The following is a 26,807-nucleotide window of genomic DNA, read 5'->3' as shown; positions in this document are numbered from 1 at the left end:
CTAGCTGTGTCTCTCCCTGTCAAGTAGATAAAAAAATCTTTAAAAAAAAAAAGACATAATGGAGTTCAAAACACCACTACCTCAACCACAGTTAATCCAGAGGCACTGAGATCTCTAAGTGATGCAATCTATTCAGACAATAACTGATTTGTAATTTTGAACTAACTTAAATCTCTTAAGAATACATGATCTGTATTTTATTATTTTTCAGAATTATCTTCCTTTTTAATTCTGATGTGCCACAAATAACTTTAAAGGTAGTTTAGCATTTAACAGTTCTATAGTCCCATCCATACCCACTGGTGAATAACCATAAGTGAATGTCACATATCTGTAAACAAAGCACACATTTCCTACTTGGGAATAATAAAGAAGGTCAGCACAGCAGGCTCAAGTGACTGGGTTGGCCGAGCATTTTATTTTGATTAACGGCTAACTAGTTCAATGTTCTGCTCATATTAGAAGTTCAACTCTTGTTTATTCTCTCTTGGATTTGGAAGGTCTAAATGACTTTATTCACAATATCTGCATATCTGATAATTCTCTGTTCCATTATTTCAACATTTTGGTGAAACAGTAAATTATGAATGTTATCAGCTAATAGATTACCTGAATAGGAAAGAAATATTTACCTAGAGAGCCAAGAACTGACAGAAAAAATTAAATGTTGAAACAGATTTCATATAATTTTATCTCAAAATGCTAAAAGCCTTGAATTATATGACATGGAAAAAAACCCCACATTTTTACATAGTAAAGCCAATTTGGCAATTTAGAGGGGGTGAAGGGGAGGGGCAGGAGAGAGAGAGAGAATTTTTTTTTTCTTTTTAAAGTATTTTATTTATTCATTTTTTTAATTTGACAGATAGAGGGAGAGCACAAGCAGGGGGAGTGGCAGGTAGAGGGAGAAGTAGCTCCCTGCTGAGCAGGGAGCCCAGGGCACAACTCAATCCCAGGACCCTGGGATCATGATCTGAGCTGAAGGCATATGCTTAACCAATTGAGCCACCCAGGCTCCTCAAAGGAGAATCTTAAGCAGGCTCCACGCCCAGCACAGAGCCCAGCAATGAGCCCACAGAGCAGGCTCCATGCCCAGCACTGAGCTCATCCCACAGCCTGAGATTGTGACCTGAGACAAAATCAGAGTCAGACACTTAACTAAGTCACTCAGGTGTCCTGCAACTGCATTTCTTAAAACACCAATGTAAAACTTTTCTAAATGCTAATTGTGTACCGATCAGTATCTAGCCATAGAAGAAATCATCTATATCCTTCCTAATAAAGCCCTCTTGAGTGGTTCTTCTTAGATATTCTATATAATCAGGTGCAAGTCTTCTGACTTCTGTTTTTAGAAATAATAGACTATTATGGGATCACTTACTGTCTCCAAGCAGCTACCTATCTCTGTCTAAAAGATGAGGAATAATCAAGCAAGTTACGGCTACAAAGTCACAGATAGGTCATTCCAGTTTTTAGTTGCCAGGAGATACTGTCAGCATTATGTCAAACTCAGTAAGAGAAGTCATATTTCTCTGGATTAGACATTTATTTCGTACCTACAAATACCAGTACTAAAAACACTATCAAATTTCAGCCAATTTTAAAATATGTTAGGTGAATTAACAGCAAAAAGGGGTTTTAAATAAAAATTATTTTATGAAATTTTACACATAATGGATACTAAGAAAAACCCCTTTAAAATTTAAGTAATAAAAAAGGGGAGTGCCTGGGTGGCTCAATGGGTTAAGCCTCTGCCTTCAGCTCAGGTCATGATCTCAGTATCCTGGGATCGAGCCCCGCATCAGGCTCTCTGCTCAGCCAGAGCCTGCTTCCCCACCTTTCTCTGTCTGCCTCTCTGTCTACTTGTGATCTCTTTCTATCAAATAAAGAAATAAAATTTTTTAAAAGATAAATAAATAAAAGGAAAACCAGGGACACCTGGGTGGCTCAGTTGGTTAAGCGGCTGCCATTGGCTCAGGTCATGAGCCCGGCATCCTGGGATCGAGTCCCGAGTCGGGCTCCTTGCTCGTCGGGGAACCTGCTTCTCCCTTTGCCTCCTTGTGCTTGCTCTCTCCCTCTGACAAATAAATAAATAAAATCTTAAAAAAAAAAAAAAAGGAAAACTATGTGCATTGTTATTGGCCCTCATTCTATGTTATGTTCAACAATACATGAGGTTTGAGTTCCCACCATATAACAAGAACAAATTACATAGCCAGAATGGGAGGTTATTTTCTTTTCTTTCTTTTTTTTTTCTTTTTGGGTGGGTGCGGAGCTTATTTTCCATTGCTCAAAAACCAAATAGGGCTCATATTAGACAGCTATTTCACTTTTCTAGGTGTCTTGGAGCCAGTTTGATGTAAAGATGTCCTCTAAAGATGGGGCACCTGGGCGGCTCAGTGGATTGGCCCTCTGCCTTGGGCTCGGGTCATGATCTCAGGGTCCTCGGATTGAGCCCAGCATCGGGCTCTCTGCTCAGCAGGGAGCCTGCTTCCTCCCCCTCTCTCTGCCTGCCCCTCTGCCTACTTGTGATCTCTGTCTGTCAAATAAATAAATAAAATCTGGGGCACCTGGGTGGCTCAGTGGGTTAAAGCCTCTGCTTTCAGCTCAGGTCATGATCCTAGGGTCCTGGGATCGAGCCCCACATTGGGCTCTCTGCTTAGCGGGGACCCTGCTTCCTCCTCTGTCTGCCTGCCTCTCTGCCTGCTTGTGATCTCTGTCTGTCAAATAAATGAATAAAATCTTTAAAAAATAAATAAATAAATAAATAAAATCTTTAAAAAAAAAAAAAAAAAAAAGATGTCGTCTAAAGAGAAGTGGATGACTAACAGATAATCTGTTATGCAAGTACCAAAGAGGGGAACTGAGGCTCCTATCTTCAGCTTTTCTCTGACACTTACAGGTGGTTATCAGTAGCAGCGAGAAGCAGACAGTCAAATGTGATTCAATAGGAGCTAGAATCACTGTACCAATATTTAATGAACATTTACAATATCTACATATCCTAAAACAAAAGCCTTGGCATGAAATCCAAGAGACAGCTCTTTCTTCAATATGCTAAAGGTGATCTCACAACTTTATCTGTCCTTTCACACACATGTACTCTACCTGACAAGCTGGATCAAGACCCATTTTTCTTCTGAGGAATTTTTCTACATGCCCAATAGTTGCTTCTCCTGAAACTCGGACAAACTTCTTCTCCAAGGGCTACATAAATAAACATAAATAAATATTTTCAGAATAAATATGCATAAAACATATAAATAATAAAACAAATTTTATAGCAAAGATGTTTAACAGATTTATGAGAAAAACTACTATGAAATTTGAGCTAATTTACCTATCAAAGAAAAAAAGAATTTTTGCTTAGCTTCCCCTCTCTGAAAAGTAAATACTTTTTAATAGAAAGGCTTACTGGTTTATTTTAATACCTCATCAAAAATAAAACTTAGAATAAAATTTAGTGACAGAGAAAGAATACCTAAGACTAAATTATGTCTGAAACAATCTAGTTTCTTCAACAAAAAAAACTTCAAAGAAAAAAAAAAAGGAGGACGAACTTCTAGACTAAAAAAGATACAAGGAATATAACTAAGAGATATGCCAACCAATTACAATGTATGCATCTTACGTGGGTCCTGATTTAAACAAATCTATAGGGGCGCCTGGTGGCTCAGTGGGTTAAGCCTCTGCCTTCAGCTCAGGTCATGATCCCTGGGTCCTGGAGTTAAACCCCACATTGAGGCTTAGCAGGGAGCCTGCTTCCTCCTCTCTCACTGCCTGTCTGTCTGCCTACTTGTGATCTCTGTCTGTCAAATAAATAAAATCTTAAAAAAAAAAACAAAAAAACAAACAAATCTATAGAACAGTTTTCATGAGATAATCTTGGAAATTTAAGTAGTATGTGCATATTTGATTAAGGAATTTGATTAAGTTCATTTTTAAAATTGGAGTATCATTATTATATTTGTAAAAAGTCCATATCTTTTAGAAATAAATCTATTTACTGACAAAAATGATACAGAGTCTGGGATTTGCTTTAAAAGCATGAGAAGTGGTGAAGATAGAGATGAAATGAGATTGGCTATCAGTTTATAATTACTGAAGCAGAGTTGTATACATGGGCATTCATTTTACTATTCTGTCTAGTTTTGTATAAGTACGAAATTTTCCATAATAAAGGGTTTTCTTTTTTTTAGTAAAGGGTTTTCTTTCTTTTTTTTTTTTTAAAGATTTATTTATTTATTTGACAGACAGAGATCACAAGTAGGCAGAGAGGCAGACAGAGAGAGAGGAGGAAGCAGGCTCCCTGCTGAGCAGAGAGCCCGATGTGGGGCTCGATCCCAGAACCCTGGGATCATGACCTGAGCCGAAAGCAGAGGCTTTAACCCACTGAGCCACCCAGGCGCCCCAAGGGTTTTCTTTTTTTAAGTGGAAAATAAAAAGATTAATATGTGGCTGGAGTCTGATTCAATGGTCTAACGTGATAGGTAGAGAGGCCTCGGGGTTTTAGAACAGAAACTAATGCTTAGCCAGCTACTTCTGTCTCTGAGGCAATTTTTAAGGAGCCTACTATCTAATACAAACAAAAAGCTGAAGTAATCAGAACTAAAAGGCTACCTTTTAGGAAAACATGAGCAGTGTTTTTCAAAACTGAAAGAGATGGAGCCCAGAATGACTACCAGAGGACCTAGACAGGTCAGGCAAACACTTGCTCCATATAACAGCGCTCAGCTTTCCTACCCGTAGTTTGGTTTCTGAAGATCTTTCCTTACAATAAAGCTATCTCAAAAACAAACAAACAAACAAATAAACAATAAAGCTATCCCTTCTTATCATAGTGTATGTAGCAGATAGCCTGAGTGTTTAGTCCAGACATTCCAGAAACAGACTGCTTGGCTATAGGTCTTGGGGTTCTGCCATTTTCTAGCTATAAGTCTGTATGCAAGCTGCAGAACCTTTCTGTCCCCATTTGTAAAAGAGATAATAGCATCTATTACATCTCTTATATTTATCAAGAGGAAAGTGAGTTAATGGATGCAGATACCTATTAATTCCTGACATGTAGTTACTACCTGCGTACTGTAACCATTTTACTCTTAATGTAAAAGAATTGGACTCTATAGAGGGCTTAATAATCACCATGGGATATTGATATAAACTAGACAAAAATGGCCAAGTTTCATGTACTTTTAATGGAGGTACAGGAATCATCTCACAAAGCTAAGGCAGTCTCACTGAGGAGGAGGAAGAGCCATCCCACCGGTGCAGTCCCCAAGAAAATACCTCATTGTAGGTGGCAATATGAGAATCCCATCAAGTTCCTTAGGAAGCCGCTACTGAATTATCTAACTACGTCTGTCTGGCAACCAGTGCATTTCTGAAGGCTAATTTCCTGGGCTTACCTCTGGTATACCAGCAGAGGACAGTCCATTTTCCCTTATTTCTAAATTCCTGGTGAGCACCTTACCCCAGGTGTTCGTTAAAATTAATCCATCTTAGCTAAAGTTATAAATACTGTACTGTTTAGATAATCCAGAACAGAAGTAAGACATGTGCCAATACCTGGAAAAAAAAACTGGTCTGGGCTTTCAAAGCTAGGGTGGCTAACCTTAGTCCTCATGCCCCAGGTTCAGAAGGTAACTGGATTTTCCCCCCATATAATTCACATCCAGTTTTTAAGAAAATAATTTGTCTTTTGTTTTGTTTTTCATTTAAAGCTCTAAAACCAGGGGCGCCTTTGTGGCTCAGTGGGTTAAGGCCTCTGCCTTTGGCTTGGGTCATGGTCCCGGGGTGCTGGGATTGACCTCCACCTTCGGCTTGGTGGGGAGCCTGCTTCCCTTCCTCTCTTTCTCCTGCCTCTCTGTCTACTTGTGATCTCTGTCAAATAAAGAAATAAAATCTTAAAAAAAAAAAAAAAGGCTCTAAAACCAGTTCTTACCTACATAGTCAACTCATTTTTTTCTGATACACCTAACAGCCTCCTACCATCTGCAAATAAATAAGAAAAAAAAATCCACAGAATTACACTTCTTTGAAATTAACTGACAGCAGTCTTCCCTGCCATCTATAGCACAAAAGGTCAAGTTGATAAAGTTGAGTAAGATAGTTTAGGATCTGTAGGGAGATTTAAAAAAGACATCTGGTTATTTTCTTGCTTTAGATAATGCATACTTCTAAAAAGAGATTTTAAAAAGAAGGTATCAACTCATAATTATATTTTACTTTGAAAAAATTCCATCTCTGTCAACTGAAAAGGCCTAGAAACAGTTAAGAACCCAGTAGCTGGATGAACCCTTGGTAGCCAGACTTTGATTTTTAAAAACCACCAAAAGGAACCAGGACACCTTGAAGAAAGGACTAATTCCATGTCTGGGGGTCAACAGAGGTACAAGTTGAGCATGGAACACCTCGTCATATCAGATAGCAAGAAAATATTACAGACTATGATATCGAAGAAAGACAATTTGAACATCAATAAAGGAAAAAAACTGAAACGGGCTTATTTATTTTTTTTAGAAGTAAAAATTTTTTTAAAGATTTTTAAAGTCTTTTTGAGAGTGAGAGAGACAGAGATAGCGACAGAGAACAGGAGCCAGGAGAGGGAGAAGCAGGCTCCCCACTGAACAGGGAGTCGATGAAAGGCTTAATGAAATGGGCTTAAATCACAAATATCTTTAAATTCATGAGTTCATATTAAAGTAAAAGCAAAAACAACAAAACCTATTTGTGGTCATGATTGCAGTATGCTAATGAACCAACTCACTACTTTGGACTTGGTAAGTAAAGGGAAAGAATCAAGCATCTATCCTGCTTTTCCTATATAAACTATACCACTGGCTAACCAAACAGACAAAGGGAAGTTTCTCTTTATAGAAGTATTTCAACTAATAAAAGAAAGAATGATAGGGGCGCCTGGCTGGCTCTGTTGGTGGAGCATGTGATCCTTGATTTTGGGGTTGTAAATTCAAGCCCCACATTGGGTGTAGAGATTAGTTAAAAATAAAATCTGGGGGGCCTGGGTGGCTCAGTCATTAAGCATCTGCCTTTAGCTCAGGTCATGATCCCAGGGTCCTGGGATCAAGCCTCACTTCGGGCTCCCTGCTCCGTAGGAAGCTTGTTTCTCCCTCTCCCACTCCCCCCGCTTGTGTTCTCACTGTGTCTCTCTCTGTCAAATAAGTAAATAAAATCTTAAAAAAATATATATATATTTTAAAAATCTTAAAAAAAAAAAAAAGAAGGAATGATAGCATCATTTTCCAAACCCTATTTAGTTAATGGGCTTAGTCATTGAGCACCAATGGCTGCTAACATTATAAAGAGGCCCAGACAACCAGATATTCTGTGACTCTAGATGGAAAGAAACACCACCAACTATGAAGTAGCCTTGCTCCCCTGAAATCAAACCTTTCTGATCAACACTCAGACTTAACTACCAGTTAGTTTATGGGAAATACAGAAGACAGAAATGCATGCTAAATTATACTGGGGCAATACAACATCAAAACCCAATCTGAAAAACAAACAAACAAACAAAAAAACCAAACCCAATCTGTAGAAAACTGTAGCAAAAAGACTCAATTTCAACAATGAATTAAAAGAAAAAAGAAATGGAAAACCTATAGATTTGAAGACTTATCAACCAATCACAATATGTGAACTTTACCTGGATCCTGATTTAAAGTGTTAGAGAAAAAAGAGAGAGAAAACACCCACTGTGATTGAGACAATTTAAAATTCTGAACACTGGGTAGATATTGGACAGTAAGAAATCATTAAAACTTTTTCATTCACCATCCCCAACCTTTTGAAAAATGACTAACTTACAACATTGTAAGAGCACCAGGAAAACCCAGATAGCTTTCACCTAGTTTGCAAACTGTTAGTATATTGCTATATTCATTTTATCTCTTTTAATTTATATGTATGTATGTATAAGTGCATGTTAATGTTTTGTTGGACCACATGAGAATTATTTGAAGACAGGTATTTTATTTTATTTTATTTTATTTTATTTTTTTTAAAGATTTTATTTATTTATTTGACAGAGAGAGAACACAAGTAGGCAGAGAGGCAGGCAGAGAGAGAGGAGGAAGCAGGCTCTGCTGAGCAGAGAGCCCGATGCGGGACTCGATCCCAGGACCCTGAGATCATGACCTGAGCCGAAGGCAGCGGCTTAACCCACTGAGCCACCCAGGCGCCCTGAAGACAGGTATTTTACCCCGTACATATTCGCAATTATCTTTTCAGAATAAAGGGATTCTCCTATATAACTACAATATAATTAACAAGAAGTATAAGGACTATTCAGGCAATTTAACATTAATACAACACAATCATCTAAAAAGTCCAAATTCCTTTATAAATTGCCCTAGTAATATCCTTTAAAAATTGTTCTTATGTCCTGAAGGCTCACACACTGCATTTTGTTGTCATGTTTCTGTAATCTCCTTTAATCTAGAATAGCTCTGCCACTTTATTATCTACTGACACTTAAGTAACTTTTTTTTTTTTTTTGGTTATGACACTTTGTCATAAAAAAAGAGATTTGTCTTTTAAGAATACTGCAATATTTACAAATGGAGTGGCAAATGCTGGGGATTTCAGAAAAATACTAGAAGGGAAATGGACAGAGGTATAGAAGAAATAAAATTGGCCATTAGTTAATTGGGAGAGCTGGGTGATGGGACACAGGGAGGTTCTACTTTTCACTATGTTTAAAATTTTTCACAATTAATGGGGTGACTGGGTAGCTCAGTCATTTAAGCACTTAACCCTTGATTTTGGCTCAGATCATGATCTCAGGGTCATGAGATCCAGCTCATGAGAGGCCTGCTTAGGATTCTTTCTCCCTCTATTTTATTTTTTCCACAAAAACTTTGTTTTATTTTTCTTTCTTTAATGACAGCCCTAAAAACAATGAAATCATTTTCTGCTGGGTAAGAAAATAGAGGCAATTCGTGAAATTTGAAGATTTACTAGATATTTTCTGATATCAAGGAATTTCAAAGTATGATAATGGTATCATGTTTTTTAAAAATATCTTTTATCTTCTAGGGCTATATACTAAAGTGTTTACAAATGAAATATGTCTGGGGTTTGCACCAAAACAAATCTGGGGAATGACCGCTAGGAAGTAGTTGCAGTGGGAAATGGGTGTGGTATATTTAAAACAAGTTTGTTCTTGAGTTGATAAAGCTAGGTGATAGGCATATAGGAGTTTGATTATACTATTCTCCCATAGTTTTGAGACATGAAGTTTTCATTTTTTTTTTAAAGATTTTTATTTATTTATTTGACAGACAGAGATCACAAGCAGGCAGAGAGACAGGCAGAGAGAGAGAGAGGAGGAAGCAGGCTCCCCGCTGAGCAGAGAGCCCGATGTGGGGCTCGATCCCAGGACCCTGGGATCATGACCTGAGCCGAAGGTAGAGGCTTTAACCTACTGAGCCACCCAGGTGCCCCAATAAATAAAATCTTTAAAAAAAAAAAAAAAAAAAAGTTCCCACTGCATCTCGGTTTAGTTACTTTTTAAAAATTTAATAGCTTTACTGGGATAGAAGTCATGTATCATTAAATTCATCATTTTAAAGTATACAATTCAATGGCTTTAGTTTATTTAAGCAGGCTTGTACAACTCATCACCACTACCTAATTTCAGAACATCTTCATCACCCAAAAAGAAACTCCACACCAAAGAGCAATCACTCCCAATTCCCCCTCTCCCCAAAGACGCTGGCAACCATCATCTATAGTATTTACTGCTTCTGTGAATTTCCCCGCTCTAGACATTTCACATAAATGGAATCATGCATTACGTGGTCTCTTGGCACCTGGTTTCTTTCACTTAACATAATATTTTCAAAATTCATCCATTTTGTAGCATTTAGCGTACTCCACTCCTTTTTATTGCCAAATAATACTCCACTGTGTGGCAATATCATACTGTGTTCATCCATTTACCAATTGATGGATATTTGGGTTGTTTCCAATTTGGGGTTATTCTCTCATAAATGTTTATTTTTCAACTTGAATCCAAATAAACACCATACACTGTAGTGAGTTATGTCCCTTGAGTCTCTTTTAATATGTTCTACTTATGTTTCCTCTTCACCTCTCCCTTTTATTCCAAAAAAACAACTGTTTGTGCTGTAGCTTCCCACTGTCTAGATTTGGCTTATTATATTCCTACGGTGTCATTTAACATGTTCCTTTGTCCCCTGGATTTCTTGTAAATTAGTAATTAAATCTAGGGAGTATGATCAGCCACACATTTGTTTTGGCAAGAATACTTCACAGGTGGTATTGTCATATTTTTCTAATGTGTGACTAATAGAACTACATAAATATTCTAGGTCCATATGTGCTTTTGTGGAAGCAACAGGTTAATATTTCAAATTAATGTCTGTTCTTTCTTCACGAAGTTTTTATACTCTGTTGGTCTGTGTGGCTACTACAGGTCATTTGACAAACATCTTTGGCAAACTCTAGGATCATATGACACTGTACTTGTCCCATACGAGAAATTTATATGCTATTTTCCCACCCACCATACTACTAGGGAAAGAACTCCCTTATCACCATAAATCTGATATTTGACAACTTAGAATAAATTCAAAGTTACCAAACTTAACACTGCATTCCCTCCATCCCACTGATCTCTGGGAAACGTCTATAATATACTTCATCCACAGAAGTACCCATCTATTCCTACATTTTAATCCACATCTCTAAGCCAATATTGTATTCATAAAACAGTATACCCAACCAGGTATAATTCACCCAAATATTAGTACAGACTTTGAAAAAGTGTCAAAAAATCTATACAGATCAAAGTCAGCTATTTCCTATATATTTACAGACCCAAGTAACTGTAAGGCCTGATTTAGCCCTTTTCAAAAAGTTACCTTAAAAAAAAAAAAAAAAAAGGAAACGTTACCTCTTCCCGAACGACTCGTAGTATAGGAGCAACATTGGGTATAATGGGGCCTGTGATAATAGAGGCTTTAAGACAAACTCTGAACTTAGGTACATTAACAAAGGACTTCATTCTTACCTCTAAAATTTTAGTAAATGATTGAAGCAACAAGTTTGGGCAGGTTTACCTTGAGCCCAAAATGTTACATGCAAGTAAAAATTTAAGCTCATATTTAACTCTGAATGCCAACTATGCAAAAAATGCTTTGAAATATTTTTTTAATATTTCATTTATTTATTTGACAGAGAGAGACACAGTGAGAAAAGGAACACAAGCAGGGGGACTGGGAGAGGGAGTAGTAGGCTTCCAGCTGACCAGGGAGCCCAATACAGGGCTTGATCCCAGGATCCTGGGATCATGATCTGAGCAGAAGGCAGATGCTTAACAACTGAGCCACCAAGGCGCCCACTTTGAAATATTTTTTAAAGTCACCAAATTATCACAGTATTTGGTTTTAGAGTTCTTAAAATTTCTCACTTGTTTACTTAGACCACTGTCCTGAATTAATAACAAATCCCTACTTAATAACTCTTTTCTCATAAACTTATTATGAGAGCATTACTAAATGTACTTCACATTTCTACAACTTTTATTTACAAAACTGTATTGTAATCGAAAACATTCTCCACAAGATTGCTAATCTGACTCTGTAATTGTGGACTACAGGGTCCTCCTGTGAAGTAAATAAAAATAAAATACCTTAAAATGTCCCGTGCCTTCATTAGCACTGAAAAACGAAAGCAAAATTAATCAACATTTTAAACTATACATTAAATCATATAACACAGAAAAATAACATCAATATAAATATTTGAGGAACATCAGTTTAATTTTAAAACCTAACCCTTTAAGAAACAAATAAATGTAGTTGTCATTTCTGCCACCTACTGGTAAGGCAAAGGCAGTGTTACCTACTATTCTACACTACTTTGTATACTTCCAGGAGTTACACTACTTTGTATACTTCCAGGAGTTAAAAGTATATCCTTAATATTTAGATTTTCCACACATGTAGCATTCTAACATTTTCCAATTTAAAGTAAAACTTCTATTATAATTAATGTGTCTTTTTCTTTACAGTAACCCTTACAAAATAGATTTCTTACAAGAAGTCTGCTAGATTGCCTATTGTTTTACTTATAGCAATAATGGGTATGATTTACTCAGTTTGCTCTTTACCTTGAAGTACAAAGATATTTCTTGGTTAAATCAATTATGTTTATGTCATGAGGAGACAAGGGGCACTAATTTTTATTGGGCATCTACTATGTACCAGGCATTATAGTAGGTCTTCATAATAGGATGCATGTTTTTCATTTAGTCCTCATAAAGCCCTGCATATCAGGTATTAGTATTCCCCTTCTATAGAAGAGAATAAAGCTCAGAGAGGTTTAATAACTTGCTTAAGGTCACAGAGCTATTAAGTGATAAAGCTTCCAACTCAGGTTTATCTAGCAACAAAACCCGCATTCTCTCTTCCCTATCATGTTGTGAAGAGGAGGCCAGATCACAATTGCATCAGCTACGGCATATTCTTATAATACAAATAAAGAAATATATTAAAATATAACATAGAAGCTATATTATAAAATATTACATTAAGATAAATGTTATATATGTGGATATACTAGAAACCTAAAATATATAAGCTTAGAGTTGTAATATTCTATTTTTTTACAAGAATTATCTCTATAGAATCCATGATATATGGTCATCTGGCTTCTGCTTAGGCATCTAAAGAGATAGAGAGTTTATCTGACAAGTCAGTCTGTTCCATTTGTGGGCAACTTTGTTAGAATTGCTTGCTTGCACTGAAGCAAATATGTTTCTCCCTGTAACTTACGCCCGCTAATCCTAGTTCTGCCTTTTGGTAGTCTTATGAACTAGACTCAATCTTTCTTTTATATGATAACCCTCTAAAGATCTGAAATGAACTTAAGGGGCTTATGACTGTTTTCTCTTTTTCAGATTATTTTTGTTCCTTCCCTTACCACATATGCCATGGTTTTCAAAACTTTTACTGTTCTGGTTACACCTTGGCTTACCATCTCTCTTAAAATGTAGTGCACAGAGTTGAACATAATACTCTAGCTGGATTAATACAGCATACAGTTGGCTATCACCTCCCTGGTTCACTAAATGCTACTGAGTTTAAGACTGCATGAAATTTCTGTTCTATCACATGTATGTCATGTGAGTCCATTTTCCACACTAGACACATGTACAAATTACAGTACCACAGACTACTTTAACTTTTATTTTTGAATGACCCTGCATTATTTTAATATTCACATATTGATAATAGTTTAGACATGGTAGGAATACCATAAGTTGATACTTAGAACAATCTTGTTAGTTGCTATTATAATCTTCAATTCAGAAATTCAGAAACTGATCATCTTCTACTTTACTCACAGAAACTAAAGAACAAAAAAGGACAAGTACAAGACTATCTAAAGATCACAAAACACAGCATACCCAGTTTGGGGGGGTGGGGAATCTAACTTCACATTCCAATAGTTGAAAAAACACTGTTCACAGGCTGAACCTACCTCAGTTTTTTTGCTCTTCCAACTTAAGTGGGCTCAAAAGCTGGACCAAATTTGCTTTTGTACTCGCATCAGGTTAAAACTCCTCTGCCACTTGCCCTGCCGTGAAAGAGCTGTCTATGGGCTACCCTCAGGAGCCTGACTTTGTGGTAACATAAAAGCTCTTCCATGTAGTGAACTCGGGGGACTGGTGACTTCAAAAGGATTCTTTGCCTCTGGAAGCTTTCTTTCAAAAGGACTCCTTGCCACACTGGAAGCTTTCTTCCCCTCAACCAGTTGAAAACAGATAAAGAGCTATATTATAAGTTAGACTACTCATCATAATCAGCCACATAAAAGGCTCAATTCTTGCTTTTTACAGATAGGGAAGCTGAAGCTCTGAGAAGTTAAAACTAAAAGTTCCATGAGGGCCAAGGCCATGGCTGACTTATTCAAACTGTATTCTCAACAACTAGCAGAAGGCTGTGCTGGTACATATAGTGACCTTAACAAACATCTTATGAATAAACAAAAAGCAACTTGTTAGTGATTACAAAGCTAGATAATAGAGAAGCGAGGATTTAAATCTAGATCCTTTATTCCAAGTGAGGGCTCTTTTTTTTTTTTTTCTTTTTTTGGAACAAGAACCAAGTTTTTTATTTGTTCATTTCTTATATTTGAAGTATTCGTCAATGACATCCTGGCCCAAGACTCTTTGCCATAGCCTTTAACCACCACACAACTGCAACCAACCACTTATGGGGTTTTCCTTCTCTGTCAATTTTATAGAGGCCCACCCATTCCCCTAGCTTCTTTCTGTCATCAGTCTTAGTTAGGCTGATTTAGTTTTCGGCATAAGGGGCCTCCATCAACTTGACATACATAGGCTCATCACAGTTGGATGCAAACACAAAAAGATGGGTTTGGTGCTTGTCTAAGGTTTTGGCAGTTTTGTAAATTCCACATGCTTAGGCCAGTATGGGTGAGGGCGGTCTTCAGCACCTCTTGTAAAGCAGTATTAATGTCCATTATACTTCCAGCAGCAATGCTTTTCTCGGCCTTGGCGGTGGGTTTCGGGTGAAGCTAAACTGAGTCCACCTAATCCTCAGCCTCCTGGCGACTGGCAGCAGGGAAAGAGCATGAGGGCTCTTTTTTCTATAGGACGGGATGTACTAATAATATAGTAAGTTTGTTAAGTGGTAATGACAGCCTTGAGTACTGTGGTCAAGTCTCACTCATTAGGAGAGCCTGCCATGATTAATTATTGATTTCTGCAGGTGGGTAAAAGAAGAGGCAATGGTGGCACATCCATCACATATCTGCTATCTTTGCATCCTTGCCACTTTTCAAAAAATGTATTAAAAAACCCAATCATCAGTTCTTACCGTGCATTGTAGGAAATGTTACATTTCCCAAAATATTTTTTGGAAATATAAATTCCTTTCAGGTTTCAAATTTTAATTTTACTTATTAAAAATCAAGTTACATTGTAAAAATTCAAATACAATGAAAAGAAAGACTCTTTCCCATCGTAGACTCACATACTAGTTTCTGGCAACTAACTGCCATTAACATTTTCTTATATATCCTTTCAGGAATGGTCTGTGCATGCAAAACATATGTCTACACACATCTTTTCCATCATTCTCTTTAAAATAAATAAGTAAGCAGAAACACACTATGTAGTCTCCTCTTTTGGAGACTGTTCCATATTAGCACGTATACTATCAGGCTAACACACAGCGTTAGCTAACACATGCTAACACTCATGTGCTATATACCATTATTTAACCAGGTCCCTTTTGGACATTTAGATTGAAACACACTCCTTATTATCAGAAATTGCTGGTTTGAAGTCTGGTATTACATAGTTTCTGTTCATTCTTCCAAATGGATTTTTATTTCATTATCAACCATTACTACGTGGGATTTGTGTAGGCAGGAGAAACGTTTCTGGCCTCTTAGAGGTCCTTTATATCAGCTGATAACAGAGTGACTGCATAAAAAGATAAATACAATACAGTACAAGCTGAATACTAGTAAGTGATATAGGCAACCTAGCATTATAAGGTGGAAATAATTAAAAAGTAATCATCAGTGACATAAAATGGGAAATCCATATTTAAAAAAAAAAAAAGCACTTTACTTTATTCTGCAAACTAAGTATTCTGAAAACTGCAGTTTGATACATGCCAACTCTGTGATCAGGACAGTGTTTAACAGCGTTGCAATATAACAGAGTACACCATATGCTACATACATCTTTTGAAAGAAGCAATTCATACGAATTAAAAGGATATCCAACTACTTAAAAAAACAATTTGGCAAAACCAAGAAAAGTTAAAAACAAACATATGCTAAGACTCTGCAAACATATATTCTTAGATAACTATCTTATATATGTGTATGTGAATAGATATATATAACATATATATGGAGATATGTATACAAATACATAAAGTAACATTGTTTATAATAGCAAAAAAAAAACTGGAAACAAGTTAAATGTTCAACAGTACAAGAAAAGATAAATTATGGTATGGCAATGGTGAAAATGAATTAACTAGAGCTATACATTTCCACACAGATGAATCACAGAATGCTGAGTGAAAAAAACAAGTTGGAAAAAAAAAGCAAGTTGTAAAACACTTACAACTTATGAACACTTACAACATATGATACTATATGAAGTTTTTAATGGACAAAAGCAATTCTACATATTACTTAAGCATTGATACATGAGATAAACATATTTTAAAAATCATGGGAATACCAATCATTACTTTTAGGAGAGTGGTTATTAACCTCTAAGGGGGGGGAGAGGGGACGGTGAACAGGAAGAGGTAGCCGAAGGGCTTCCAGCATACTAGCATGGGTTATTTCTTAAGCCAGATGATAGTGATACAAGTGATTATAGTACTATTCTTTAAGTCATGAATATTTCAAGATTAATTTTTTTAAAAGGATATCAGAAGAACTTGATTATACCTGAGTTCAGGATGATTTTGTAACTGCTGGGACTTAACAAGTTCTTTATTTTACAGTTAAGAGGTAGAGTTTTAGGGTACTCACCCAATGAACTCTAGTAATAAAGACATATCAAGTTCAGGTGGAATACGAAACACGGATTCTAAGACTTTCTTAGATCTTCCTTTGCTTGAAGGGACTGGCTGTGGAACAGCTATTTAACAGCCAAAGGAAAAAAGCTGAGTTAGAATAAAAATTTCATGAATTGAGATCTTTGAAAAATAATTACACATATTATAACTATGTTGACTATTTAAAAGATCATAAAACACTCAAACTCCCTTTCTCTAATAACATTAACTAATCTGTCAAAGCCAGTGAAATTGCACCTGGGGACCACTTCACAATGGAAAGCAGACATATGTGGCTGGTTTATCAGGGTCACAGAGAGAGCTCATCACTACACAAGAGATACACGTAATCTTTAACAAGCACTACTGCGTGCCAGAGTTCAGGGCTCATACTCAGCCCTGTACATGTACGTTCTTGTTTAATCTTATTATAATCCCCTAAGTATACCGCTACTCTTTTTTTTTAACAGTTAAAACTACAAAGAAACTGAGATTACTGTTTAAGTGAGATTAGGCAATACGTAATAAGTGGAAGAACCTGGATTTAAACAGAAATTTATCTAACTTCTATACTCTGACATTACCATCATCACAAAAACTATCTGAACAGTTACTATGTTCCAGGCACTGTTTTAAGTGCTTTGTATTACTCAATGTATACTTACAACACTTTTATGAAGTGCTATCATTATCCCTACTTTATAGATGAGGAAACTGAGATATTGAAGTCTCACAGAAAGTAAAGGGGCAGAGCTAGGATCAAACTCAGTCTAGCTACAGAACCTATGTCCTTTAATTTATACAAATAATCAAATTGGATTATACTACATCTTTACCTTCATAATCTTTCTCCCTCTTTGATCATAAAATAACTGGCTATCACCAAAAAGAACCTCAAAGGGAGTAAATTTTATTTAGTATTCTTAAAGCTACAAATATATTATGATATACACCCAAACTTACCAGGTTTAGGTACTTCTAGACCTCTTTCTTTATAGAAATCATGCATTTGCTTTTTTTCTCCTAAAAAATGATAAAACACAGACTAAATTACACTTAAAATGTAACTAGTAGAGTCAGCAGAGATTCTGGGATTCACAACTATGTAATAAAACAAACTTACTTTCCTCTAGATTGATCACTAATTTGTACACTATGTCTTGTAATTGTCGGTCCAACCTAATAAAAGGAAAGGATGGAGAATACCTCAGAATTCAGCAAAACGCATTATGGTACAGAGTGAGAGTGAATGATGCTCTTTGCAACTGTTTTCTCTTGGGAGTGGATTATCTCCTTTTTCAGAGGTGAATTACTTTTAGGTAGCACTGGCTCTCACTGAGATGACCTCAAGTAATTAATTCTAAGTAATCATAAGTAATCATAGACTCTTGAATAGTTTGCTCAATTATTCCATGTGTTCTGGTCTTACTCCCTTGCAGAGACTGTATTTTGAACTTCTGTGCATCATCTACAAAGCATTCTTCTATGAAGGAGTAAAAACGTAATAGTATTTGCTGAACACATGAAAGTAATCCACCTTTAGTATTTTTCTTCCCTTAGGAGACGGAATATGAATGGAATATTTGGAAAAAAAAAAACAAAACAAAACCCAAATGACCTATGATAAACAGGTTTTTCTAAAGAGGACAGCTGTCTCAGGCATTACTTTAAAAAAGTAATTTCAAAATAAATTTTTAAAAATTCCTTTTTAAAAAGTATTCTAAATATCCCCAAAATGACAAGCCTGAACTAGTTTCATTAACTTGAGTGACTAAATTAAAATCCTCAAAAAGAGAGGCCTGTGCTTTTTAAATTTTTTTGTCCCCAGCAGATATCACAGTGCCTGGTACAGAGTAAGTGTTCTATATGTATTTTAGAGAATACGTAGTTCCCTTTTCAAAAGAGGTCAAGAGTTTATTCCCAACTACACAACTAGAAGCCTTCAGAAAAAGTATATTTAAAATACAAATTTTACTTATATATTTGTCTTACCTTATGTTATAAAGAGGTTGTGTCTGATGTACTACTATGTTGCATTTTGGACATCTGTTGCTATAGTAAAAATGTCTTACAATGCAGCTTTTACAAACTGTTGAAAAAGAAAATGTTTAAATTAGGATGTTTTAGAGACATTTCAAAAATTCAATGTATTAGTTTGAAATGTGAACTATATGCTTACACGTATGAAGACATTCTGTAATGGTAGTTGCATCTATTAAGTAACCTTTGCAAATGGAACACAAGATGTATGGTGTCAGCTCAGAGAGATTAATCAGGCGCTGGAAATGCAATGCAAATAGTTGTAAAATACAAGTACTTGTCTTCTCAAATTCTTAAACCATAATCCCCACATTTCATTATAAACAATGTGTAACTTGATTTGCAACACGGAAACATGTTACAGTACCTCCAACCCTTCAAAATCCTAATCGAAGTTACAATAACACAATATAAACCAATGTTTCAAAAAGATCTCATTCTTTTAGATATACTTTATATTACCAGATGAGGGGCATCTTACTTTATGAATTAATTACAAAATGGGCAAACTTTCCAGATACTGGTGTTTACGTTTAATATATCAATTCCGACTGGCTAGGTCTTACCAACTTTATAAAGTATGCGCTACCACATTAAAAAAAAAACGAACAAAACCCCTTCCCAATTAAACTTATGAGATAGGGGTTTACCATCCTCTGAACACCCTGTAGAAAGGGACTGTTTCCCTGTCCGACCGTAAGCTCTTGGAAAGCAGGAGCACTGTACCCTTGGCCCCTACCCGCCTAGCATAATTTAATAATTATTTACAGAATAACAGAGTCGGACCAGGAGAGCCTAAGTGATTGGCAGGAAGCTCACAAAAAGAGTCGGCAAGGAATCGGGTGCGGACCAGTCCGCGCCACATGCCTAGGCAGGTTGAGAGGGAGGGGTGGAGGTCGACGCGAGTGCCAAAGGCTGCAGCGGCGAGCTGGGGACGCGGCCCGGCTCTTACTGGGGAGGGCTGGCTTGGACCCTCAGGCCCCTCCGGCCCCGCGTGGTCGGGCACCGGCTATAAATACCTCCTCCTCGTCCTCTGAGTCCGGCCGACCCCCCTCCAGCCTCAGCGAGAAGTGGCTCATCTCTTCCTCCTCCTCCTCCTCCTCCTCCTCCAGCTCCTCATCCTCTTCCAACTCATCGTCCTCGTCCTCGAAGCGGCCCCTCATGCGGCCCAGGCTGCGCTCGGGCTCCAACTCTGGGGGCCGGGAGCCCGAGCAGCCTGGAGCCCCCGCCTCGGGCAAAGGCGGCGGGCCCTCCTCACCCGCTGCGGGTGCCGGGGTGAGAGCAGGCGGGGAGACAGCAGGCGGCGGCCGCATGGCTGCAGCTCCCTCGGCCTTGTCGACGCCCGCGCTCCCTGCGGCCACCGAGACCCTCTCCATGCCGGGGGCAGAGACCGGGGAAGACGAGACCCGGCGGCTGGATAGCGCGGGAGTTCTGCCTACCTGCCTAGGCGGCCAGTGCGCAGGCGCGGGAGACCTGCAGGGCCCGCTGGGAAATGTGGTTCGCTGCCCCTCACCTAAACCTGGACGGGCGTGCACTGAGCCCCTTTGCATATAGGGTAGGGCCTGAGGGTCGTATTAGAATTTTTTCTTTGGAAGGCTGACGCTGTCTTTACTCCCTTTTGTTTATTTTTTTAAGATTTAATTTTTTAAAGTAATCTGTGTACCCAGCGTGGGGCTCGATCTCCCCATCCTGAGATCAAGAGCCGCAGGTTCTACAGACTGAGCCAACCCGCCCGTCTCTTCACTCCCTTTCAAAAATGACAAAATTGGTACCGTTCCAGACAGCAGTATTCTGTCTGCATCAGTTGATGCGCGGAGCACTTAAATGGGCTTTAAAGTAATGTCGTATTATGAACAATAACGACTTAAATTTGAAGAGCCATTGTGCGTTTCTTTCATCCAAGATTATTTCCATTAGGAAGTATGACGTCTCTATTTTTGAAATATGTAAGTTTACTTACTTAGAGCAATTAAATCTTGTATTGCCACAGGATGGAAACTTAATCGCCATTGGAAGACCATCCGTGAGTTCCCAACACATAGAGGAAAGTCCATTATATTTAATTCAACAAACATTTATGGAAGGTCTATTGTAGCAGGAACTGAGACCTATTCAGGCACTCCCACCCCCACCCCCAATTTTTTTAGGAAAGATATTTGGAATTGCTGACTAACATAGTGCCGGCTAATGTCATGATGCTTGCAAGCTGGATTCAGAAAGAAATCAAGAAAAAATGCTGGGGGAAAAATATCTGAGAGAGACTGGGTTGTCACTGAGTAAAATTAATGCTCATGTGGGAGTGGTGTACATTTTTCTTAGGGAATGGTGAGGAAATGAAGTCACTATGCTTGTTTGGGGAAAACAATCAGATTTAATGTGTCCCCATTGCTCCTGCACTAGTCTCTACCTTTCTCTCTGCAGTTCCCAAACTCTGGTCAAGCCTAAGATACTGAAATTTGCAAGATCCAAAAAGTGGAAGAAAGGAAATGTCTCCTTCTACACGGAGGAGTATAAAGCCTCAAGGGAGGGGAATGAGAACTTAGACCAGGATATTGAAAGAGGACACTGAAGAGAGAGAGATTGAAAGAGACAAACATACACAATACCTGAGATACTCTCCTTACCGGGCTCTAAAACTGTAAGCGCTTCCACATGGTTACATTAGATAAAGGAATATAGCTTCTAACCTTTCAGCATTGTTAAGAGCTACCTGATGAAAAAGAATTACTTGTGCCATGAGCTTTAATTATAAAATTTTGTAGTATGATATGAAATATTATTAATAGTAACAAAGTTTTACTTTATGTATAATACAAAAATGTAAAATATTGATAATCCCCAAACTTAAAAAAATACAATCAAGAATTGCACATTTTCAAAGCTGGCAAGCTGAGGAATTAGGAAATTTGTATTACTGCTACCAGGTCGTGTCAGTTTAGCTGGTAAACAGAAATATCTGCAGGCTTTGTTAGTCCTATGGTATAAAAGGTAGTTTTATGTGTCATCTTGGCTAGGCTATACTGCCCAATGATTCAAACACTTACCTAGGTGTTCTGTGAAGGTATTTGTAGATATAATTAACGCTGCAATCAGTTGATTTTAAGTAAGAGATATCCTGTATAATCTGAACAGATTTTATTCAATCAGTTGAATGGCCTGAGAAGTAAAACTGAGAGATTCTCCTGGAAGAGAAATTTTTCCTGAGACCTGCAGCATTAATCCTTCCCAGGAGTTTCCAGCATGTTGGCCTGCCCTACAAGATTTCAGACCTACCTAGCAAGCCCCCATAATTGTGTAAAGCAGTTCCTTGTAATAAGTATATTAGTAAATATATATATATCCTACTGGTTATATTTCTATGGTAGACCAACTAACCCATATGGTAAATGGCTAAATTATGTGATATTTAAAAATATGTAAGGACTTCCGGGATGTATCTATTTCATAAAATGAGAATTTCTTGCATCTCCATTGTGATCCAAGTGTGTTTGCACATCAGAGTTATATTTTAGCACTTATCAGGGACTTTACATTTTGACAAAGCATCAGAACTGAATCATATTCTAGACTGAGCTAGAACTTCACTCTTACCCTGGATGCTAACTAGTTAAAATTGTGTAAATGTAAAACAGCAAAAGTGGATCTAACACAAACAGTATTTGTACTCCTTGTATGATTATTAGACCAAGAGAGATGCTATAGAGTTGGTTTTTTGAAGGGAGGAGGTGTTGCTTTGACATTTCAAACAGAAATCATATCTAGGGGTGCCTGGTTGGTTCAACTGGTGGAGCATGTGACTCTTGTTCTGGGAGTTGTGAATTTGAGCCCCACCTTGAGTGTACAGCCTACTTAGAAAAAAAAAAATCATATCTAAAAACTTACGAAAGTTTCACACATTAATTCACTGGGAGATGGCAGAGGTTGGTTGATTGTGAAGGATAGTGAGTTTCTGGGTATGAAATTTTTAAAGCAGATCCATGAACATTTTGTGGGACAAGCTGGGGAATCAAGAAATCATAAATGCTCCTTGGGACTTGGAGTGATTTCCTGGTACTCTTTGATGTAAGTAAATAACTCACTGAAGACCTTAATTTTTTTAAAAAGATTTTATTTATTTACTTGATAGACAGAGATCACAAGTAGGCAGAGAGAGAGAGAGAGGGAAGCAGTCTCCCTGAAGAGCAGAGAGCCCAATGAGGGGATCGATCCCAGTACCCTGAGATCATGACCTGAGCTGAAGGCAGAGGCTTAACCCACTGAGCCACGCAGGTGCCCCAAAACCTTAATTTTTAAAAGCAGATTAAAAACCAAAGGGCTGAGGCACCTGGCTGGCTCAGTCAGAAGAGCATGTGACTCTTGATCTCAGAGTTGTGAGTTTAAGCCCCATGTACCCAAGTACATTTACCCAACTAAATAGATTACTTAAATAAAAAAAACTAACAACAACAACAACAAAAAAAACCAACAAAGGACTTTATGGTATCAATATGCACTTCAAAAAATATTATTAAAACAGTTTCAGAGGCGCCTGGGTGACTCAGTGGGTTAAGGCCTCTGCCTTCAGCTCAGGTCATGATCCCAGGGTCCTGGGATCAAGCCCCGCATTGGGCTCTCTGTTCGGCAGGGAGCCTGCTTCCCTTCCTCTCTCTGCCTGCCTCTCTGCCTACTTGTGATCTCTCTCTGTCAAATAAATAAGTAAAAATCTTAAAAAAAAAAAAAGTTTCAAATCATCGAATGCATGTTTTATATATATAATTACTAATACTGAGCAAAATACAGACTCCAATCAAGGTCAAGACTTGAAGATATTTACACCTATTTCTTGTGCTGCTTTGCTAACATAATGAGGGTTTCTGAAACACAGCTTTGTCTTGATTTCAAGGATCACATTAAAATTCTGTACTACTGCTCAAGTCCTACCGTCTATGTTCTGATGTTATACAATTGTATTTGTGAAAGAAAATAAAACTTTAGAGCCCTCTGAAACAAGTCAGATTCCAAAGATTTAAAGTATCATGGTCCCTTTCCCAAATTAAAACATGTTTTCCCAAACACCTCATGCCAAAACACCCTCCTTAGAGTTCCATTATAGAGGTTTGTAGGAATGATACTAAATCTGATTAAAGGCAATGGATCAATACATCCATTTTTTTCTTGTTGTTGCTACAAAAAATTGACCAAGGATAGCCAAAACCATCTTGAAAGAGAAGAATGAAGGTGGAGGACACACACATCCTGATTTGGGAACTTACTACAAAGCTACAGTAATCAAAACACTGTGGTACTAGCATAAGGACAGACATACAGATCAAACAGAATAGAATTAAGAGTGCAGAAATAAACCCTCACATTTGTAGCTAATAGGTTCTTCACAAATTTCCCAAAACATGTAAAGGGGCAAGAATTTCAACAAATGATGCAGGGATAACTGGATATCCACATGCAAAAGAATGAAGTTGGGCCTCTACCTCTTACCATCTACAAAAATTAGCTTAAATGGATCGCAGACTTAAATGTAATAGCTTAAAAAAGTGAGAGTACATTAGCAGACATGAAAATAGTATATTATGGTTATGGAAAATGATTCCATTATTTTTTCTTTTCAGTTCAAAGACCCGGAAGTTAAAAAAAAAAAAAAGAGGTCATAAAATTGTATAATGGAAATAATTCCTGAATAATAATAATAATAAGTCTTCATGTAAAATGACACTGGACCCAAGAAACACTAAATAAGATTAAGCACAGTTTTTCTGATATGCTTTCGCGAACCCACAGATACATGTCTGGTGCACATCACCATTATGTGTAATGAATGTTAGATAGTCCCTTCTTGTCCTTAAAAAATTAAAAAGAAATAATAATTAAAGAGTTTTATATGTGTTATTGTGCTAATGCAATGTCCTGATTGATAGTTTTGAGATCCAAATTATATTTTAAGATGTTATTTATTCATTTGAGACAAAGAGATAGAAATAGAGAGTGAACATGAACGGGGGAGAGGCAGAAGGGGAGAGAGAAGCAGATTCCCTGCCAAGCAGGGAGCCCCAGGTGGGGCTTGATCCCGGGATCCAGAGATCATGACCCAAGCTGAAGGCAGATGCTTAACGATCTGAGCCACCAGGGGCCCTGAAATTTTTTTTTTTTTTTTTTTTTTAAGAGAGAGTAGGGGAGGAATAGACAGAGAGGGAGAAAAATGATCTTAAGTAGGCTCCACAGGGCCTGATCTCATGACCCTGATCTCATGACCTGAGCCAAAATCGAGTCAGATGTTTAATTGACTTGAGCCACCCAGGCACTCTGAATCTTTTAAAGTATATAAGGCAAATTTTGTCACTTGGGATAAGGGTATGGATATATCAGTAGGCCCTAAGTGCTGGTTTAGCTTAATTCAGACCAGATATTCTGCACAATGAGGCAACCCATGTCTTCTTGGTTGAGACTACTATCAGGAGTACCCACAGAAGAAAGAAAAGGAACCAGCCTGTGGCAAACCACTGGAAGATATTGAAATAGAGCAACAATCTCCCTAAGATCAGTGTGGGTCCACAGAGGTAGAGAACCATTTAGCCAATAGCTGAAAAGTGAATACGTTTGCATATCCTGTCTAAGTCCTTCAGGCAACAATTTCTCAGGTCTGAGAGTTTGCTGTTTTTGTTTCACTTTTTCCCTGTGAGAAATAATATGCTTTTCCACTGGAAATACTGGAATTCTGAGGCAAACCCTCTACCTGGTAGGAGTCAGAAAAGACCAAAGCCATGTCTGAAAGGAGGCTATGAGCTTTTCAAGTCAAGTCTTGCAAATGCTCACAGGTGGCAGAAGGGCTTTGCAATTTGGAGTATAGTGGTCATGACCTACAGGTTATTCACACAAAAGGGGATAAAGCATCAGCCAACCACACACCACAGGAAGCAGTCTCCCACAGGAGAGACAGGTCAGGGGTCCAGTGTTGTCAAAATGGATCATACTCATCTTGTTCCACGAAGAACAGCATATTTGGACAGGGAGAGAGGGGTAGAGCAGAGGAGAAAGAGAGAGAGAGGGAGGGAGAGAGGCTGATGTAAGTTAGCCAGTCTGTAATTATCACTGGGCATAGGCACCTGCTGAGTATCATGAACAAGAAAATTCATGTTCATATGTCAAGGCTTGTCACTGGCCCAGACACAGGAGCTGGAGGAGTGTGGAAATAAATATTCATAAAATAAAAATGTGATAGTCATTTAAATTCCCTCAAAATGGAGGAGGTTATTCCTTTTCTTCATTAGGACAGGCTCATTTGGCCTGACTGAAGACCAATTGTTGCCTGATGTTACCTATTCCATAAGTCACACCATGTCCTATTACACTTAATAGACCAGACAATGCAGTCTATTACAACTACAGATCATTGAAAATTTAGAGAATTTACTAGAGGAGATAGCAATAGCACCTGGAAGAAGTTGACTATCTAGAGAAAAGAGGAAACCAAATAGTGGATCTGAGAGCACTAAACAGGAAACCGATAGCCTAAATAGAGGCTGGCAAATTTTTTTTCTGGAAAGTTGCATATAGTAAATATATTTGGCTTTGTGGGCCATTAGCCTCTGTTGTAGCCATTCAACTCTGCTGCTCTAGCACAGAAACAGCCAGAGGTAATATACAGGCAAATAACTGACCTTGTGCCAATAAAAGTTTATTTATAAAAAGGGCAATGGGCCAAGTTTGGCCCACTGACTATAGTGTGCTGACCCCAGACATAGAACAACTAATGTCCTAGCATTAGAGATGAACTACCATACCAGCTGGTAGTCAAACCTGCAAAAAGAAAAGGTATAGCAGGAGTCAGTGGATGGGAACAGCTGCTTAGGCAAAGTGTGCCGCCGATGAATAGGAGCTGAGGTTGAAGAGATAGGCTTCAGTTCAGGCAGGAGATGTGAACCAAGGGAAAGAATTTACATATTATGATAATTGAAGTAGGAAGACACTGAGGCATGTAAAATTTTAAAGATTTTATTTTTTAATTTTTTAATGTAATCTCTACCTGCAATGTGGGGCTTCAACTCAGGACCCCAAGATCAAGAGTTGTATGTTCGACAGACTGAGCCAGCCAGGTGCCCCATGCATGTAAGATTTTAAATAAATTTATATTTCAAAAGGTCATTGTGGCTACTAGGTGAAAAAGGGGAG

The 26,807-nt window shown here is 37.8% G+C and overlaps 1 protein-coding gene and 1 pseudogene across 2 annotated transcripts in view; both read right to left on the bottom strand.

The window, feature by feature from the left end:
- Positions 1-21,328, bottom strand: part of PCGF6 (polycomb group ring finger 6) — a 32,254-nt gene extending 10,926 nt beyond the window's left edge. Inside the window, exons 1-8 of one of the 2 annotated variants that reach the window (XM_059169040.1) lie at positions 19,664-21,320; positions 18,784-18,883; positions 18,597-18,693; positions 17,728-17,783; positions 17,568-17,627; positions 16,579-16,687; positions 11,678-11,705; positions 3,109-3,207 (exon numbers count right to left, since the gene is read on the bottom strand). In XM_059169040.1, the coding sequence (XP_059025023.1) occupies positions 3,109-3,207; positions 11,678-11,705; positions 16,579-16,687; positions 17,568-17,627; positions 17,728-17,783; positions 18,597-18,693; positions 18,784-18,883; positions 19,664-20,194 (1,080 nt within the window). In that variant the 5' untranslated portion in view covers positions 20,195-21,320. Of the gene's footprint in view, positions 1-3,108; positions 3,208-11,677; positions 11,706-16,578; positions 16,688-17,567; positions 17,628-17,727; positions 17,784-18,596; positions 18,694-18,783; positions 18,884-19,663 lie in introns of both variants that reach the window. The other variant, XM_059169041.1, reaches the window with a different exon arrangement.
- On the bottom strand, positions 13,207-16,379 carry LOC131830010 (small ribosomal subunit protein eS12-like; annotated as a pseudogene).
- Positions 21,329-26,807: the final 5,479 nt, after the last annotated feature.

This window comes from Mustela lutreola, chromosome 4 (assembly GCF_030435805.1).
Source record: "Mustela lutreola isolate mMusLut2 chromosome 4, mMusLut2.pri, whole genome shotgun sequence".
Lineage (NCBI taxonomy): Eukaryota > Metazoa > Chordata > Mammalia > Carnivora > Mustelidae > Mustela > Mustela lutreola.
This window is presented reverse-complemented; position numbering and strand designations above follow the sequence as displayed.